The following is a 21,730-nucleotide window of genomic DNA, read 5'->3' on the forward strand; positions in this document are numbered from 1 at the left end:
TCTGCACCAAAAATCTATCAAGGAATGACATATATCAGTGGATATTTGTATGTAGGTTGCTTAAGGTAGTTCTGCACGTTTGATAAACCGGAAGTGATGGCGCAACGTCATTTATCCGGAAAACGTAGAATAAAGCCTAGATTCGGCGTACGGAAATAAAAATAATTTTATGATTTAATCGAAACCTGTGAGTAAATTTATTACAATGGCACTGTTGCTATATTTCTAAAGTCAAAATATGATATTAAAACATATGACACGTTAAAAAAATTCCAAATAATGTCTTAAAATTAGCGTAAAATGTTCGGTTCACTTTATTCATGGTCAAATTTCTCAAAAATAAGCACACGGACCTATACATTTTATTTCACCAAATTATAGGCCATGTGTTTATTTACAACTGTGAGAAGTTTCATCTAAATCTACATTGTAGAAAAAATTCTATTCGCGAAAATGTTTTGAAAGTTATGATTTTCCCATAGACTCCCATTATGAAATATTGCGTATGGTCCAAATTTTTCAAATCAGTCTATCAAAAAATCAAGCACACGACCCTATCTTTTTTATTTGCTGAATTTTCTAGGTATATTCTGAAGTTTTAAAAAATCAGAGTTTAATCAAATTCTACATTGTAGAAAAAATTTTGACCCAAACGTGCAGAACTACCTTAATACGAACAAAGGGTTAGGCAATTACGGTCAAGGTCACTGTTAGATCAAAGTTACTAAAGTTAGTTTGTTACTAAAATAGAAAATGTTTGAAAAACCTGTTATATCTCTACCTGCAGTTTTTCCAGTTATGCCTCTTTATAAGTTGGAAATTCTGGTCAAAGTTTTTCAAAGAGTACAGTACCATAATTTAGCCTTTGTACGAGGGCTGTTCAAAAATAACGTAGACTTTTGCTGTCAATTGTGAAATATATCGTTGTAATTCGGAATCTTTCTGTAATTTGGTCATACATGTTTTGTAACATGTTTGCTGATAGGCGAAGCGCGTCGAACGTTTTTATTACCATAGCTACGCATGACCGGCGCAGTTGCGTTTTGATCTGTCGTGATTTGAATTCGATTGCGAATGTTCGCACTAATAGTATACATGTTTGCCCCAAAATATGCCACAGAGCAACGACACGTCTGGGCGACATGTACCTAGAGTATTGCGTCATTCCAACGTGGGAGATGGAAGAAAACAACGTTTAAACTAAGTGAGTATTACTGTTTATAATGCATGTAATGTCATCATCGACTCGCATACAATATAACACAGTTGCTTAGTTATGGCAGACGCCAAAACAACATACAGTCATCTGTGTCTTTATCTTCAAGTGGTACAAACGATGCTCAAATTGTCCAGAATTGCTTAAAAACAGCGGAGATGGAGGGAAAAAACGGACAAACTGCGAATGGACGTTAACGCCAATGAATGTCGCCGTAGATAAAGACCAAGTACTCACGTTGAGTACCCTGTCCGAGATGAATGCCATAAGTTTTTAGTATAACAACACATCAACTTATTATGACTGAAATATTGTCCATGATAACTTATAAAATAATTTTTACAAATATGAATTGATGCAAACTGAATGTAAGCATCACAATGAAGGCACCACGTCGTAAACGTTGTTGAAATATGATCGCCGTGCGCCGGGTTCGTGTAAGTGACTGTTTTCGAGGAGGCGTAACTCCTGAATGCGTAGTCATAATCATGTCAAATTTGCAGTGCAGTTAGTTGAAAGATTACAAACCATAATGATATATTTCTTTTTTTTGTTTCATTTAAGTATATAAGAGCTGGAGAAAAAAGTCTACGTTATTTTTGAAGATGCTACATTAAAACATTACACTCATTTTCAGATAAAAAAAAGATTACCACATCAAATTTAATCAAATAATTTTTACATGATTGTTAACTAATTTGTCTTGAAATTTAAACAAATCAGGTTTAATTCTTCGCATACAAGTGCTCTCTCCAAAGTCAATAATCATCACTGAATTGAAACTTTATAAAAGATATTGAATTGAAACTTTATACAAGATATTGAGGTAAATGAAATAAAAGGTGCAAATCCCATAACACTGGATCATATTTTGGTAAAGTAATGCCCCTTTTTGAACTTTAAAATGTATGTCAAAGTTTTTCATAGAAATAACCGTCTCTAAAATTAATACAGATAATTGGTTGAAACTTCACACAGATGAACAAGACCCTCTCCACCATCACACACAAAAATCAATTACCCCTAAAATATCCCCCATTTCAGGCTCCAGACCAGAAAAAATTACCCTTTGCAAGTTATATCTTACCTATAGGTGTAATATAAAAACCATAGTTATGAACGGGAAAATCTACTAATCCATTTCAATCGCACATTTCTCAATTAAAACGTAAAAAGGGAATTAATTCCAAAATGAAGTATTTTTATTAACATTGGAACTTGTAAAATTAAAAAAAAATGAATTGGGATCTAATAAATGTACGTTAAAGGCAGAATAAAGTGCATGAGATATGAAAGAAACACATTTTAGATAAACACATTAAAGGTGTTGACTGACAATACAAACAAAACTAATGCAAAATGTTTACTTAAAACCAGTTTACCTCTGGAAAACTCAATTTTAATTAACCCTTAAATTGACTGAGTTCATTTATATTCTCTCCAAATAACCCCAAGTTTTGCTTTCGTGTTTAGCCTATTCGGTGTCTGTGTCTGCAATTCGTGGATCGGTAGCATCTACTGTTCATTTACCGGAACACCTACACTATATATGTTATGTTCAGGCATATTGAAATGTTCTTTCGCCGGTTTTGTATGTTTTAGCAGTATACTTCATGCTCTCGTAATCTCTCTTTCAAGGATCTTGACGTTTCACCAACATGTACAATATAGAATGGAAAATATTAGGAACATGCAGACGTGCAGGTGGATCCTGGTTTGCACTGGTCATAAAGGCAGAATCTCTTGGCTCCAAGGCTAAGATTTAAAGATTTTTGAAAATAATAACTTTTGTTAAAATTTGTCAATTTTGTTTGTTTTGTTTATTTTTCCAGCAGGTGTATTACAACAATGAAGTGGCGAAGTAAACAAGCATGTATGGAGAGATGAACTTCCTAAGTCTCAGCACAACAGAACACCATTTTGTTAAGTCTGTGACACAAAAACAGTAGAACAGTAATGGAAATGATGGAGCAGAAAAGGAAGGGTGTTTCTGGTGATGGTTCGATCTCTGTAAAGAAGAAACAGAAAACTTTTGGAGCTGATAATGATGAACAAGTGGATGGTGTATTGGACTCTGATACACAGGGGCAACAGAATTTTAAGAATTCGGAGCAAGACATTAGCGCTGGGCCTAGGAAACAAACCGAAACTGAAGAATATCCAGTAAGTCATTATACACTAGTAGTCTGAAATATAAAGTGAGTTTGAGCTCAACTATTTGAAGAATATGGAGAGCTATACTTCGCACCCCAGCGTCGGATTTGGTTAAAGTTTCTATGAAATTTATGGTAATATCTTGTATTCCATCAAAGATATTTACTTCAAACTTGGAACACTTGTTTAACGGTATCTAGGCAAGAGTACATAACTCTGTCAAGTATTTTGGCTGAATTATGGCCTTATTAGCTCGATTTTTCAAAGAAAAGGAGAGCTACTGCACTCACCTCGGCGACAGTGTCGCCGTTGATTAAAAGTTTTGATAAAGTCAAATATCTCTTTACTATCAGAGCTTGAAAGTTAAAATAATAATTTTCTATCATAATCTACAGCAGGATAAACAATCCCTATAACTTTGATTTGAATTTTTAAACTTTGAACACTTGTTTATTATAACAGTCTCTAATGTAGGCAAGAGTACATAATTCTGTCAAGTATTTTGGCTGAATTATGGCTATTTGGACTTGGAAAGTGGTTTAGACTTCATGCAAGTCAACATTTTGTATCAAGTAACACCTATTTGACATATGTCTTTGAAACTTTGAACGTTTATTTTATTAGTCTCTATATGTAGTGTACATACCTCCATCAAGGATTTTGTTTTAATTATGGCCTCTTTTAACTTACTAATTTGGTAGTTTTTCATACCAGTCCATATTTTGTGTAGACTGATTGACAGTTGGCTTTGAAATGTTTCATTTGTTTATTATAACAGTTTTTACCTGTAGAAAGAGTACACAACTCTATTGAGTACTTTGGCAGAATTTTGGACCTTTTTATGCCCCTCCCCCGCCCCTTACGTAGATGGTGGGGTATATTGTTTTTCAGAAGTCGGTCGGTATGTCGGTTGATCGGTCCGTAGACCAATCAGTTTCCTGATGATAACGCAAGAATGGGTGGGCCTAGGTAAGTTGATAGGGAAGCTGGACATAACAAGCAGATGGCCCTATTGATTTTGAGATCAGAAGGTCAAAAGTCAAGGTCAAAATGACCCGGAACAGTTAAACAGTTTCTGGATGATAACTCATGAACTCTTTGGCCTAGAATCTTGATAGTTGATAGGGAGGTTGGTCATGACCAGCGCATGACCCTAATCGATTTTCAGGTCAGTAGGTCAAAGGTCAAATCACAGTGACCCGGACCAGTTAAATAGTTTCTGGATGACAAGTCAAGAACGCTTGGGCATAGTATCATAAAAGTTGATATGGAGGCTTGCCATGACAAGCAGATGACCTCTAAATATTTTGAGTTCAGTAGATCAATGGTCAACATCATAGTGACCCAAAACAGTTAAACAGTTTATGGACAATAACTTGAGAACGTTTGGGTCTAGGATTATAAAACATAAGAGGGAGTTTGATCATGACCAGCAGATGACCCTAATTAATTTTGAGGTGAGTAGGTCAAAGGTCGAGGTCAAAGTGACATGGAACAATAAGACCGTTTCCTGACGATAACTTGACAACGCTTGGGCCTAGAATCACGAAACTTAATACTGATGTTGACCATGAGCAGCAGATGATCCTCTATTAATTTTGAGGTCAGTAGGTCAAAGTTTAAGGCCATAGTGACCTGAAACAATAAACGGTTTTGAAAACGATGGGTTTATGATCACGAAACTAAGGGATGTTGTCCATGACCAGCAGATGACCCCTATTGATTTTGAAGTTAGTAGGTCAAAGGTCAAGGTCACATAGGATTTTTTAGCCAAATAACTAGGGAATGCTTTGGTAATAGATCAGATTTGATAAGGATGTCACTTATGACTGATAAATGACTATAGTTATTAATCTATGTTTCTTGTCCAATTACTGTATGCATCAAGTGGAGGTGGCATTTCGTTTTCTACAAGCTCTTGTCGGACTTGACATTGGTTAAGTTTTCGTATACAAGTCCAATTTTTGTCAAACTATTTGACATGTGTCTTTGAAACTTTGAGCACTTGCTTATCATCATGATTTCCATCGTTTAGGCATGAGTAATAACTATTTTGGCTGAATTATGGTCCTTTTTGGACTTGGAAATCAGTTCAACTTTTCCTACCAGTCCATATCTTGCCAAACTTGTTCGTCATATGGCTTTGATCTTTTATCACTTGTTCACCATCAGAACAGTACTTACATATGTAGGCAAGACAACATAACTAGGGCAAGGACTATAGCTCAGTTATGGCTTTCTTTTACATAGAAATTAGTAAAGTATTTAATAATTAGTATTTAATTAATGTTTTGATAACTTTATCTTACTCCCTCTTATTACTTAATTCTTTTGAAACAAATAAGCTATTGTCCAATACCTTCATCTACAGTTGAGTCATTTAAAACTCCAGTGACTGTTCCAGCTTCTTCAGATGTGCCCATTTTCACCATCCCGGGCGCGCTGTCTCCTGCGACAGCTCTTGTTTATACCCCTGAAAATGAACTTCATGTTCCGGTGATGTGTGGGGGAGGAGTTGGGGTGGTAAGCATATATAGGAGTCCTCTTACAGTTTGTCAGTTGCAAATGTTTTCTACACTTCTTAATAGATTCAAATGAAACTTTATACACATGATCAGCATGAAGTGTAGATGTGTGTTTTTCTGGGCTGGACAAGTTGGAGGCCTCCATGCATCACATACACACATACGATTTTCATGCACACTAAGTTCATAATATTAAAGGGATTCTTTTGTTAATAAAGTCTGAAACAGATGATTATCATGAAGTGTAGATGTGGTTGGCATATTTTTCTGGGATGGACAATGGTAGGGCCACTATGCCCTACGTAAGTTTGTGGCAGAAACTACATCAACGATTTAAAACACATTCCAATGAAATTTTTAACATATGAGCATGCTAATCAGACCTGGGGTCAAGTACTTTAAAATGTGATTATTGAAGTTACAATTACGTTGTGTTCAATTAAATTACATTGCATGAATTTTAGCATCACACCGACTAAACTGATTTCTATTATTTCAAAATTGAATTTAATAATTATGCACAAAGTTAGCATACAAGTCTTAACATGTGTATCTTTGGGAGAACATCACGCAGTCCTTAATATTTTGATATTGAACTGGAGTAAAAGCAGCTGATAGTTAGCCCTGAATATTAGATATACGAGGGGTGTTCAAATATGAATACAACTAGGTCAATTTTCAGAAGTGCTTAACAAACAATGCCAAAACAATTATCTCAATCCTTCAAAATATTCACCACCAAGTGATATACAATGTTTCAGTCTTTTCAATTTTTAAAGGCGTTTTCATAATCTTTTCGAGGTATACTGTTCAGACACTGGAAAATAGCCGAACCGAGATTTTTGCGCGTTTAATATTTTCTTCCAGCAAGGTGTTTTTTGAGCCTCAGAAATAGGAAAAAGTCACAAGGGGCAAGATCTGGCGAATAAGGAGGGTGAGGAAGCTCGACAACCTTTTCCTGTTCCAGATATTTGCGTACAATGGCCGCTTTATGTGACGAAGCATTGTCATGCAACAACTTGACACCACGGAGACCAGTTGCTGGTCGACGGTTTGCGAAATATTTCTTTAATCTATGAAGGACCTTGCCTTTATTAAACTTGGCATTTACAGATTTACCTTTTCGTACGGCAATTTGAATAGCAGGACCTTGATTTGTAAAGAAAATTACATACATTACCTTTTAGACGCTCGTATAGCGTTTTGCTAGGCAAGGTCTTTGGATTCCTTTGGTTGCCCATATTTTGTTCTGTATCTTTCGCTTGTGCTCATAAAAGTGAACCCACGTCTCATCGCCAGTGATGATATTTGCGAAAGATCGATTGTTGTATTTAGGAAACTGTTTCAACAATTGTTTGGCGATTCTTATCCGAGAAGTTTTTGCTCTTTTGTAAGGAGATGACTGTTTACTAAGAATACAGCGTTTCTTGACATAGGACCGTATTTGGTCAGTGAAAGGAGAACTTTTTCTAACCATTTTAGCTTTAGTGTACACGAGTAGATAGTGTTAATGGAGCTATTGTCAAAGCTAGACTGAACGGATTTAAACATGTATTGTATCAATGGAGAGCTTACACAACCCTCTATGCGATACGTGTACCTATGTTGTGCAAATCGTGGTTAGAAGCGAGATATTGGCCTAGTTGCATTCATATTTGAACACCCCTCGTAAGCATTTGGATACAGGAAATGCATTTGAAACCAGGTATTTCTGTGAATTTCTCATGTGATACCAAGGACTATTTGAATTAGGCCTGTCTAGGGATCTTCAACAGTGATAAATTTGATTCTAATCAGTAATCAATATTTTTTTCTATTTATACCTGAATACCGGACATTATTTATAGTATAAAATGAAAAAAGAAACTTTTTCAGTTTCAATGATTGTGATGTAAATGTAAATTCAGCCCTAAGTTTTATCACAAACATATTAAATCAGAAAAAAATTAAACTATATACACAAATGTACTAGGCTTTTTAATTTTTGCTTCAAATAAAATCGATATAATAATGATGCAAATGATAATTTCGTATCATGATTTGAATCTTTTCTTTAAAGACATAGTGACATACATATTAAAGATAACCAGTTAATTCTAATAAGACAATAATCAGAATAAAGGAGCTATGTCCAAGGTAAATTCACTTACCGTAATATTCTATTGTTATATTTCATAACTATGAAATGCAAATTAGCATGTTTAAAGACGCGCCGCAAAATAATTGCATTCTTTTTATTTCCTTCATGGTAATTTTTCATGCTCTGCATGAAGAAAATGAGAAATAGCAAGAATCTAGTTAAAAATTGACAGTGTCATATATAAGACCGAAACAATGTGTTTAATGTCTAAATATATTATAAAATTAATATATGAAATTCAATATAAAACTATACTGAATAAAGAATGACTGAATAAGTTTGCAGATTAATTTGTGAAAACACATTTATTCAGACAAGGCCTCAATTACCCATCTGTCATCTTGTAGAATAGCTATATTATACCAGTATTTTCAGAATGATTTGCACGAAGTTCATGAGGAAGGAAAAAGTAGGTCACTAGGTCGCTGCGGGTCTTTAAGGGAAGTGAATAATTTACTTATATACTATTTGTTCAGCAAACTGAATTAAAGCATGTGCCATGTAATTGGAAAGGAATTGAATTGTATTAATTGCAGTTACATTTTTAATTACCCCAGGTCTGATGGTAATATGAAGATGTGCATAACATATATTTTCAGGGATGGGTAGAGATGGGGAACACTTTCTCAAAAATCATTTCTTTCTTTTTTTGAAACTTCATTTATATGATCACCGGGAATGGCAGATGTTTGTTATAATTTTCAACAAAACATCTTAGGATTGTTTTCCAGGGACCCTTCCTGGAATCCATTCCATGCAGAACTCTGGTTTCTATGGCATTTGAAAGGCAAAACTTGAACTGGATTTCAAATTAATTTCACAGAAATGTTGCACAGCTTTTTCTACAAAACTTCATAAAACTTTAACTATTGGGTGGTTTAAAACATGGGAGTGAGGCGGATTTTCTTAATATGCATTGTGTGAAAATATTGAAACCTATACACTTTCTTCCGCAAAACCTTTGAACAAACAAAATAAAACGTGATCTTAACGTTTTCTTGAAAATAGGCATTATAAGAAAATCCTTACCAATCCATTAAAATGCCTTACCAGGTAGGCCTTTCCTTTCATTTGCTGTTATTTCTGTGCTAAAGTTATGGACCCTCCGACTTCTACGCCTATAACATCTTTAATTACCAAAGGGAAATGCCCCCAAATGTTGAGATAAGTTTTTCTTACATAATACTGGTGTCCTCCTCTCAATGGCTTTAAAATTAGTTGGCAGGAATGTTTCTTGCGCCTCTACCAAACTGTGCAGTTATTTGAGCTTTCAAACTCATGACCTTGTTGTTAAACTGATATTTTCAAGGCCAAGGTCACACGGCTCTTCTTTTTAACTAGGTAATATCTCTTATATCTCGTGAGTAATGGTTTTTATTCTGAACACAGTTACAATTACACATCTTAATTGTTTTGACATATATTGTAAAGTCAAAAGGTCAAGAAGAGGTTAATGTCTTATCCCCTGCAGAAGGTGTAAGGATATAGTTTTTGTTGTCCGGACGTCCGTCTTTCCGTCTCTCCGTCCGGAGCCATATCTAGGAAGTGGTTTGAAATATTTAAATAAAACTTCATATACAACTTACAGCTTACAACTATGGGGGAATCCGGCACGTCATCAAGTTCCAGTTAGATTGACAAAGTAACACAAGAGTTATGGCCGTTAGTAGCTTTTAGACTAGTGTTAACTATATAGGGTAGTATAAAAATGGCAGTTTCTGCTTCATTACTTGTGACATATTTGACCTAGAACTATGAAACTTGAAAAGAATTTAGATCACTATAATGTGGTAGTGCACACACAATTTTGTCAAGATCTATTTAGTAACTTCAGAGTTATTGCCCTCTAATCGTTTAAAAATCCACATATTTGTACATAACAAACTAACCATTTGGTAGAATGTAATTAAACTTCTTTCATTATTTTCCATGAATATTTATTATCAACATGTTTAATTTGAAAGAATGTTCCCATATAGACAATACAAAGCAAACATGACATTAGAAAGGGGACTTTGGAAACTCTACCATTCTTGTTTTATCGGGAGTTTTATAAAGTCAGCAATTTTTCACGCCTGCATATAGGTCATGATAATGTGGTGTAATCTTTCCATATTTAGATCACTATAGATATGGATGAATATACTGAATTTGAAAATATTGTGTTCTTATTGTATATATGTTTGTTTTTATTATCTAGATGGATGATTGGACAGCATTTAGATACCTGTCAATCCCTCCTGAGAGAAACTGGCCTGGTAATATAGTTATATATAAGCACTGGCTTCCAAAACAACACACATCATTAGGAAAGGAAAAAGACTATGATGAATTTGACACTTTGATTCATGCTACCTCAATTTCTAATGCTGAAAAGATATTTGAAAATGGCGGACTAAAGCAACAAGTTGTTGCAGACACGTCCATAATAAATCCAGCCATAACATTTTACAGATATGACAATGTCAAAATGGAAGTAGAGTTTAAAAATTGTCATCCAATGGTTGGAACTGAAGTTAAATGGTATGGTCCTTATAAGAGGGAAAATCTTAGAACATCAAAACCAATTATAAGATACGGAAATGCTGTATTTTCTATGAAAACTCTTCGTGGTCTTGAGGGAATTATTAGAGAACCGGATGATTTCAATTTTTATTTTGTTGAGATATTAGACTTCCTAAAGGAATCTGCTTGTCGAATTTTGATAACAAAGAAGGAATATCCTGCGTTATCAAAGTATGATCCATATAAAAAGTGGGGACCTTGGTACATCAACGAAAATGGTAAGCATTTTCACTTGACAGAAATACAGAATGCATCAGGAAAGTATGTTCCAAATTCATTAGAATTTATGAGAGAAGAAGAAGAGTCCTTTAGATCCATGTGGTTGGCTAATCATGACATCTCTTATAAGCCTTGTCTTTTGAAAAATCTTAGAAAGGGTGTTTCTATTTCAAATAATGATCGCAGCGATAGATTGAAATTAGCCTTGGGCTTACTGGCCTACAAGATGAAATATAAAAGCAATTCCGTTTTACAACAATGGTGTTTCCTTAATGGAGAGGAAGACATACTTGACATTCTGAATGACATAGTAGGAGAATATATCGAAAAGAATCAAGAAGAAAACAAGGAAGAAATTTGCTACACATACAAATTGTATAAATGGTTGAAACCGCAAAATTTTGATATTACAGATTTTGTTCAATTTCTTCTTATCTTTCACATGAATAAATTCTTCTTGGTAAATTATCCCATAAAATGGGACACAGTGTTTTTTAACAAACTTTATCCTCGAGACAGACCAATTTTACATGAAACTCTTGAAGTGATGATCAAGGAAAATCTGTTTCACACACACAATGGACAAGATCCTGGCAATAAGGAAATTACTGGTATGTCAGCAGGACAGAATCATTTCAGTAGATTAAATTTCCTATCCACTCATACACTTCTAAATGGACGCGTCATCCATTACTGGCTTCCAGATGACAATACAAAGTTGGGGATTGATGAACAGTATCAAGTATTTGACACGCTTACACACTCTACATCTCTGGTGAATGCGTATGAAATCTTTGAGGGAGGACGACTGGCCCCATCTATTACATTTGCCAACTCAAATGTTAAATTGTCACCTTATCATCCTGGATCGCGTGATAGAATGAAAGAGGGACATTTTTCTGATCATCATGATGAAAACGTCGTATTTGCAATGAAAAGATTAGATGACCATGGAGGAATTGTTGACAGAAAAGGTGAAAAAAACTTTCATTACTATATTGTTGAAATAGAAGACCATGGTGATACTTGTATTTGTAGAATACTAGTGACCAAAAGGAAATATCCTCAACTTTGTTCATATGACCCATATAGAAAAGGTGGGCCTTGGTATGTTGAAAATGAGAAACATTACCATTTAGTGAAGATAGAAAATTTACAAGGAGAACAGGTTAGCAACAAAGTTGAGTTTTACAGAGAAGAACCCAGCAGTGAAGCATTATTGACAAGTTGGTTGACCAATCATGAGATCTTGTATAAAGGAGACAAGGATGAAAGTAATGGGGAAGGCATGCTTAGGCTAGCCCTAGGTTTACTTGCCTGTAAAATGGCACAACCTGATAACCCAGTTTTGCAACATTGGTTTTTGGTAGGAGGGGCCATTGACATCTATGAGGCATTAGAAGACATTCATAGAAATACTGTAGAAGAGTTGTGTGAATGTGGAAAGGAAATTAATAGACCTTGGCCAGATCATTTCACAAAACAAATAGCAAAGGTTATGTCAAAATGTCATTTTGGACAAAATGGTGAAGAAATATTTCGTCTGTATGATGAAATGAGCAAACATATGGATTTCAACAATATAGATATGACAAGCTTTGTTCAGGGCATCTTGAAATTTTATCAGAAACAATTTTTTCTTAAAGAAGTGGACCTACAAACTGTTTACAGGAAACTATTGTCACTGGTTTATCCCGATTGTTTATCTTTGTTTGTAGAGGAGCTTGAACGGGTACTTCAAGATTATGCATTACACAGAATACACAGAATACACAGGAAAGTGAGAAAAAAGAAAAATTGGAAAGGCTTTTCATATAACATCAAGCATCAAAGATCATCTAAAAACAAAGACAGCCATTATGCTCGACACTGGCTTCCAAATGACTACAAGGACTTACTTCCGGAGGATTTTAAGGCTTCAGATACAGAGCGTTATTACAAAAGATTTGATGTATTGATGAAATCGCCTGATGAAAAAAGCTATGATAAAAACCTTCAGCCGCTGCTGCATTTTATAGATTGTCCTTCTGTAGCAAACATCAGAACAGAATTACTTAACGAAAGTTTTAAAAGGAAGGGCACACGTTATTCACACCCTTTGATCGGTGCAAACATATATCGTTACATGGCAGATACATGGAAGAATGTCAAAAATGAATCAAAGAGAAAAGAGAAATATGGAGAGGATACATTTTGTATGTTGGATTTGTGTGGAAATGAAGGTATTTACAGCGAAAAAGGTGAATTTAATCATTATTTGATTGAAGTACTTGATTTTACAGATGAATCTATCTGTCGGGTTTTAGCAACATATCATAAAACATATCCTGGGCTTTTGAAGATTGATACAGAGACTAAAGGTGGGCTATTCTATAGGGAGTTTGGGGAGAATGTCAAATATTTCTATCTTGGCATGATTAGAAATCACGAAGGTTGTAATGTTAGAAATAAGGTAGAAGTTTTTAGAGAAGTTGGACACAGAAGTAATGAGTTCGATAATTGGTTTAGAAACCATCACAGTTTTAGGTAAGGTAACTGATTACAAAAGTGTGATACCGGTATATTTTATTGGTAGAGTTCTATGCAATTTTTAAGCACATCATTAATGGCATGATATTTCAGGCAGATTGACGGAAACTGTGTAAAAGCAATTATGTACATCTTTGTGCATGAAAACAGACACAGATTTAGTTAAATTAGCTGAAATCAGACAAACAGCCTCCACCTGGAAAAATACTATAAAGGTAATTTTACATCTGGAATGGACAGGAAAATTGAGACTGAATATGTAAATTGGGCTTATTCAGTGTGTAATCTTAAGAGATGAATCTGCAAGAAGTACAGCCTAAATATAAACCTTAGGAGAAATCATGAAAAATAAACTGTATTTTGTTCATCTCACAGTAACGCACAGCAAAACGCTTGCCAGTACCCAACTGTCCTACAGAAATCATTTTTCTTAAGCACTAATACAGACTGAATTAGATGCAGAAAATACTGTTACAACAGTTTTAACTGATGACTTAGTTGCTAAAGACAGTTCATTTTGAAACAGATTTTGAGTACTTAAAATCCAGAAACTAGACTCAGCATTGACATCATACATAAGATCTGTGTACAAGATCGAGATAAAATTAACATTTATAAGTATTACAGATAAATTCAAAATAGACAGCGAAATTTTTAAGCAGAGGCTTGTTAAGCAGAAAAGAAGGTCAAGCTAGTCAGAAACAAACTCTTTGTGATCAATTTATTATATAAATCTGTCCAAACAACTGATGATATCAAGGAATGTTAAGACAGAAGTATTTTATCTGAGAATGTCGAGAAATTATCTAACTGTCCTGATGATGAAGGCTTAATATCTTAATTACGAAACTTCGGAAGTGATACTTTTGTATTAAAATGGTATTAGTGATCTTAATATCTAGTACAGAGTCATTTCAATTAAAAAATAAAAGGGGTCGCAATTGGTGATTAAAAATGATATCAATATTGTTGAAACAGTAACGATATATTTTGAATGTATTTCAACAATCATGATGTACAACCTTTATTGGTGTCCACTGATGTTCTAAGATGTTCTCAATATAATGAAATATCTGTATTTGTTGAAAAGATGTGGTAACAAAGCAGAAATTTCAGAAGAAATCGACCATTTTGAATGTAGGGAATTTTGTAATAGAGTTGATAGCGTGGAAACTCAGTATCACGAATTCCAAGGGACCAATCGTTTACTTCGAGATAACCAAACACTTGATGTAGGTGTTTTTGCTAAAATGGCGGTTTAACAGGACTTTGAACATTTTTTTCAAAGATACTGAGTTTCACTTTATATGTGCTTTATTTTGCCGGATAGAAGCTCATTGTATAGGTTCGTAGAAAGTAACTGCAGAAGTAGAAATGTATGCATCCGTAATGGATTTCAATAAAAATGATAATGTTGTAAAATGTCTTAAATAAATAGAATTTATTTTTAAAAGTTAGTAAGAATGTTGTAAAGTGTGTATATTTGTGTAAAATCTTGTGTAATAGCAGATAGTTGACAATTGGATTCTTTTGACGGTTCAGATGTGTATGTGTTCTATTTTGACTGATAATTTTGAAATAAGCTGCTGCAGAAATAGAAGGTAGATGCATCCGCAATACATTTAAGTAAAATTGACGATGGTGGAAAATGTTTTAAATGAATGAAATGTTTAAGATTAGTTAGAAAATTGTGTAGTATGTATACTTGTGTAAAATCTTGTTTTATAGCATGTGTGTTTAGTTTTGTTACAGTTATATATATGCTGAAAAAGGAGGGAAAAACTCTCGCCTTTATGTGTCATGTATTAACTATATGACTATTTACATTAGACAATATTCAGACTTTTTTTATTGTTGTTTGCATCTGACACAGTATTATTTTCGTATTCCGAGAAAGGAAAGATTATTAATGGTGAAACCACCTGTACAAATTACACATATTCATTTAAAGTAACTAATTCTGTACAACGTCAGGCATTGTAGTAAATGTAAATAAAACAGTCAAGCCGTGTTGGTTTTCCTTTAATTTGAAAATAAGGAAATAATACTGAACGGTTTTAAGATATAAACTTATATTGTTGAATATTATCATCATTAGTATTTTTTTTTTTTTTTTTTTGCAATAATGGCACATCTTGGTATTTTTATTTTTCATATTTTCAAAAAACTTCTAAGTATAAATGGCGACTGTAATGATTACTTAATTAGTGTTCAGATGTTCTTCTTATCAATTAGCCATACAGGTGAGTAGATTTAAAAATATTAAAATGCATCATTTGTAATATGAATCAAGTTAAAACAGAATACCATTTTTGTTGGTGCATCCATTTTATAATGATGTGAGGAAAACATGTCCACCTTGATGTTTTATTTGACCTGTATTAATAGAAATCTATGCTAGAATTAATTATGAAATGTATCCAAAAGAATGAAATTGTAAATTTAGCAAAGTATTTTTAGGGCAACACTCTGAAGAAATGAAACTAATTGAATAGTTTGTTTAAATTTATCTGAATAATATATTCTTTAGGTGAAACGTTTCTATATTGTACTATTTTACATAAATGTATGATCCATCATATATTTAATTGATTATGACTTTGTACATAGATTGTATGTACTACCATATTTTTAGTTGGTGACAAATATGAATGAAAGTATTTTTAGGGCAACACTCCAAAGAAATGGAACTAATTGAATAGTTTGTTTAAATGTTTAAAGTGTTATATCTGAATAATATATTCTTTAGGTGAAACTTTTCTATATTGTATTTTACATAAATGTATGATCCACCATATATTTAATTAATTATGAATATGTATATAGATTTATGAACCAGAATGTAGTAAATTGAGGATGAATATGTATATAGATTTATGAACCAGACTGTAGTAAATTGAGGATGAATATGTATATAGATTTATGAACCCGAATGTAGGAAATTGACGATGAATATGTATATAGATTTATGAACCAAACTGTAGGAAATTGACGATGAATATGTATATAGATTTATGAACTAGAATGTAGTTATTTGACAATGAACATGTATATAGAATTATGAACCAGAATGTAGTAAATTGACGATGAATATGTATATGGATTTAGAAAGCAGAATGTAGTAAATTGAGGATGAATATATATAATTATATAAATTTATGAACCAGAATGTAAGCAATTGACGATAAATATGTATACAGATTTACGAACCAGAACGTAGTAAATTGACGATGAATATGTATATAGACTTATGAACTAGAATGTAGTAAATTGACGATGAATATTTATATAGATTTATGAACCTGAATGTGAGAATTTGACGATGAATATATATATATATATTTATGAACCAGAATGTAGTAAATTGACGATGAATTTGTGCATAGATTTATAAACCAGATTGTAGTAAATTGACGATGAATATGTACATAGATTTCTGAACCACCAGGTAGTTAATTGATGATTGTTATATACATATATAAATTCTGTTGAAAATACTGTTGTATTTCACAAGTAAATATAAACAGGCAGAAAAAAATCCATATTGTACCATTTGCATCGTATGTTGCCGGACTATTTTCATTTAATATGCATGACCTGACACAGTTCTATAAATAACACACACAAAAAACTTCACTCATTTCTATTTCAATATCAGCAAATAATGAAGATTTTGTTCGATAGAAAAACAACAAACAAAAAGGTAGAGGTATATAATAAAAGGGTCAAAACAACTGTAGCTATTTTGGGATTTTGTATTCGGCTCTTGTGGATTTTGCTAAGACGGATCACACTGGGCGGTTGTGCGCCTCTTTAGATCCGATCTTACAAAATCCACTCGAGCCGAATACAGCATCCTACATCTAGCTACTGCTGTAATAACCTTATTATATTTATGAACCACAATGTAGTTAATTGGTGATGAATATTTACATAGATTTTTAGCCACCATTTAGATAACTAATTATGAATTAATATTTAGTTATATTTATGAACCACCATGTTGTTACTTGATGATGAATATGTATATAGATTTATTAGCCACCATGTAGGTAACTGGGGATGAGTTATAATGTGCATATATTTATGACCGATCATATAGTATATTGGTGATGAATATGTACGTAGATACATGGAACACCATATAATGAATTGGTTATGAATATGTTTAAGCCACCATATAGTTAATTGATGATTATGTATATTGATGTATGAACCACCATATAATTTATTAGTGATGAATATGTAAATGCAGTCTGAGGGATAAATGGCCATTTTGTTAATTGATGATGAATGTGTAATGATAATAAGACTTTACTTAAAATGAAATGTAAAGAAGTTCATTTTGCTGCCATCCTTCATTTGAATAGACACTTGATAGGTCATTGTCATTGGAAGCATACTTAATGAAATAAGAAAAGATTCTGATACGTTCGTGAACATTATGATACAGGTTTTACAAACCCCAGAAAATCTTCCTTAAGAAAAATGCTATTGGGATTGTATCGTTAATTCTTTCAGAATTACAACTTTGTTAATGTTCACCAGGCATCGTTAGTAAATTAATTGATAATCTTATGTCGTAGATAAGCCAAGAATTAGATTAATGACTGGTTTTAGTATAATTAGAAACTCTAAGAATACAAGGTGTGGTAAATATTGAATCTCTTGCTACTCATCAATGTAAGGCCGAAGGCGAGCTTTGGCTGTAAATATATTTTATGTGAGAAAGTCCTTCGGGTGGCCTAAGGAAAGACAATGGTTCTTATACACAGGTGGCTGTCCACCCGTGCTTAAAGAATTACCGGAGGGGCATCAGATTCATTCTGATGATATTGTTCATATTCATTACATATGGTGATTGTTCATAATCATTATGATGATATTGTCTGATGGTATTGTGCTGATATTGTTTGTATTTGTTTGATGATTGTTCATAGTCATTATGATGATTGTTCGTTGTCATTATGTTGATATTGTTCATAGTCATTATGATGATTGTTGGTAGTCATTATGATGATATTGTTCATAGTCATTATGATGATTGTTCATAGGCATTATGGTGATTGTTGGTAGTCATTATGATGATATTGTTCATAGTCATTATGATGATTGTTCGTAGTCATTATGATGATATTGTTCATAGTCATTATGATGATTGTTGGTAGTCATTATGATGATATTGTTCGTAGTCATTATGATGATTGTTGGTAGTCATTATGATGATATTGTTCATAGTCATTATGATGATATTGTTCATAGGCATTATGGCGATTGTTGGTAGTCATTATGATGATATTGTTCATAGGCATTATGGCGATTGTTGGTAGTCATTATGATGATATTGTTCATAGTCATTATGATTATTGTTCATAGGCATTATGGTGATTGTTGGTAGTCATTATGATGATATTGTTCATAGTCATTATGATGATTGTTCGTAGTCATTATGATGATATTGTTCATAGTCATTATGATGATTGTTGGTAGTCATTATGATGATATTGTTCATAGTCATTTTGATGATTGTTGGTAGTCATTATGATGATATTGTTCATAGTCATTATGATGATATTGTTCATAGGCATTATGGCGATTGTTGGTAGTCATTAAGATGTTATTGTTCATAGGCATTATGGCGATTGTTGGTAGTCATTATGATGATATTGTTCATAGTCATTATGATGATTGTTGGTAGTCATTATGATGATATTTTTCATAGACATTATGATGATTGTTCATAGGCATTATAGTGATTGTTGGTAGTCATTATGATTATATTGTTCATAGTCATTATGATGATTGTTGGTAGTCATTATGATGATATTTTTCATAGGCATTATGATGATTGTTCGTTGTCATTATGATGATATTGTTCATAGTCATTATGATGATAATGTTCATAGTCATTACGATGATTGTTCATAGTCATTATGATGATAATGTTCATAGTCATTACGATGATTGTTCATAGTCATTATGATGATAATGTTCATAGTCATTATGATGATAATGTTCATAGTCATTACGATGATTGTTCATAGTAATAATGGTGATTTTTCGTAGTTATAATGATGATATTGTTCATAGTTATTGTCATGATAATGTTCATATTCATTGTTCTTAACTTGTTTATTTTGATAATATTGTTTTATATTCATTATGATGAAATAATTATCCATATTCATTGTACTGAATGTTTATATTCCTTATCATTATACCGGTTATACGAGTTGTGCTGATATTGATAGACCTTGTTTGTTTAAAGTGTATGTCTTTTTGTACCAGATAAACATCGTATGAAATGTTATCATAGGTGGCTTGAAAATGTACGACCTGTTGTTAAAAACCCAAACAAATTTACTTTTTAGCTCCATTATTTGAATTATTATAAATAGTAGAGCTTTTGTTGTCACCATTTCCTCGCTGTCAGGTCAAAGAAATCATGTAAGCAGCTTTTTTTCTAAAACTACAGAACCAAAGTCTTTCAAACTTCTAACATATCTTTGGCATCTTTGGGTGACCTTACAGGATAAGTTTCATAACCCTAGCTTTTATTTTGTCAAAATTATGCCACTTTCTCACTTAGAAATTTTGGTAAACGTTTTGCATGTATGCAGGTTTCGCAAAAACTGTTAAGCCAAATACTTTCAAACTTCACACATGTCTTTGGCATCAAAAGATGACAATATAGGGCGAAATACATAGCTCTAGCCTTTATATTGTCAAAATTGTGCCTTTTTTTCTTAGACATTTTGATAAAAGTTTTGCATGTATGCAGGTTTCGTAAAAACTGCTTGGCCAAATTCTTTCAAACGTCACAAATTATCTTTGGCATCAAACGATGACAATATAGGGCGAGTTACATAGCTCTAGCTTTTATTTTGTCAAAATTATGCCTTTTTACTTAGAAATTTTGGTAAAAGTTTTGCATGTATGCAGGTTTTGCAAAAACTGCTGGGACGAATACTTTCAAATTGCACACATGTCTTTGGCATCAAAAGATGACAAATATAGGGCGTTAAATAGCTCTAGCTTTTATTTTGTGAAAATTGTGCGACCCATTTTCACATAGACATTTTGTGAAAGTTGTGAATGAAAGCATATTTCACAGGAGCCATCTGATCAAATGTTTTCAGATTCTTCACTTATTTTTGACATTATGAGATGACTTCACATGGCAGGTTTCATAAATTTGGTTTACATATTTGCAAACTTGTGCCCTTTATTTACATTAGACAATTTCTGTACGCTAGTAAAGGTGGATGGGCTTCAAACAGTTGAGTGCATTGTCATTAGATAGCTCTTATCATTTAATGAATTTTCAATCGTTTTAAGAAAAAGATACTCATTGTGTTGTTAAATACAAGTGAAAAAAGAGATATTTTTCTCTGTGAAAATGCTATTTAATTGAAGAATATGTAAGATATATGATTCATGCATTATTATTCACATTCTTTTTCACATAGTCATGATACATCTATTACCTATTCCAGAACTAAATGTGTCCATTGTACTTTTACTAAATGGTCTGCTATGATAAACTTCACTGCTTTATTTTCATGTAAAAGCAAATTTTCTAAAACTCTTTCTAGAAGTTATGGAGGCAGCATTGCCGCTCAGTGAAACATGCAGATTTAAAACGAAGCATGATTTGATTTAAGCTCACCAGAACCTAACGTTCAGGGTGAGCTATGAGCATAGACGGATGGTCCATTTTTCATCAAAATTGATCTGTAGCGTCTTGGCATAAACATCTCTGTTTTTTTTCGGACGGTTTTACTGAAGCCCTTTTATGGGCAGCCTGAGCCGATATAAAGAAACACCTTTAGAAGAATTTTACCAAACTTTATAGCGTCTTGATATGAACTTTTCTTAAGTTTGTTCAGACGGTTTTGGTTGACTCTTTTTAGGGTCCAACAGAGCTAACAATAGAAGTACCTAATTAACTTCTTCCCATCCCATTTCTGGATCTTCACCAAACGTTGTCTTTATCTACGGACTGATATTGTGTTTTAATTTGCTCGTGAACTACTTCATGGAACTTCACCAAACTTGGTCTGCAAAATTCTTGGATGGCATGGTCCTTTCTTAATTTTTGTCAAATGATTTTGCATGATCACTTTGATGGTTGGCCAGTGCTAAAAATAGAAATAAAATAACCCTTTTTTATTAACTGCTTCATCAAACTTAGCTTGTCCTCCTTGTATGGACCTCAAGTTTATTCAAAGGTTCAGCTTTGCACCTTTCAAAAGCATTCACAGCTAAAACAGAGAGACCTTTAAATGTATTTTCTTAAGCCGCTTTATTTATCTTCTTGGCATGTTTGAATTGTTTTGTTGAAGTTTATTTAAGTGGCTCCATTTAACTCGTTTTGAGAGC

The 21,730-nt window shown here is 33.1% G+C and overlaps 1 protein-coding gene across 1 annotated transcript in view; it reads left to right on the forward strand.

Moving 5' to 3' along the window:
* The window catches only part of LOC123524340 (uncharacterized), a 34,445-nt gene extending 13,374 nt beyond the window's left edge, over positions 1-21,071 (forward strand). Inside the window, exons 2-3 of the mRNA XM_045302461.2 lie at positions 3,049-3,379; positions 10,236-21,071. Coding sequence (XP_045158396.2) covers positions 3,173-3,379; positions 10,236-13,349 — 3,321 coding nt within the window. The 5' untranslated portion in view covers positions 3,049-3,172 and the 3' untranslated portion in view covers positions 13,350-21,071. The remainder of the gene's footprint in view (positions 1-3,048; positions 3,380-10,235) is intronic.
* Positions 21,072-21,730: the final 659 nt, after the last annotated feature.

The sequence above is a fragment of the Mercenaria mercenaria genome, chromosome 3 (genome assembly GCF_021730395.1).
Source record: "Mercenaria mercenaria strain notata chromosome 3, MADL_Memer_1, whole genome shotgun sequence".
Lineage (NCBI taxonomy): Eukaryota > Metazoa > Mollusca > Bivalvia > Venerida > Veneridae > Mercenaria > Mercenaria mercenaria.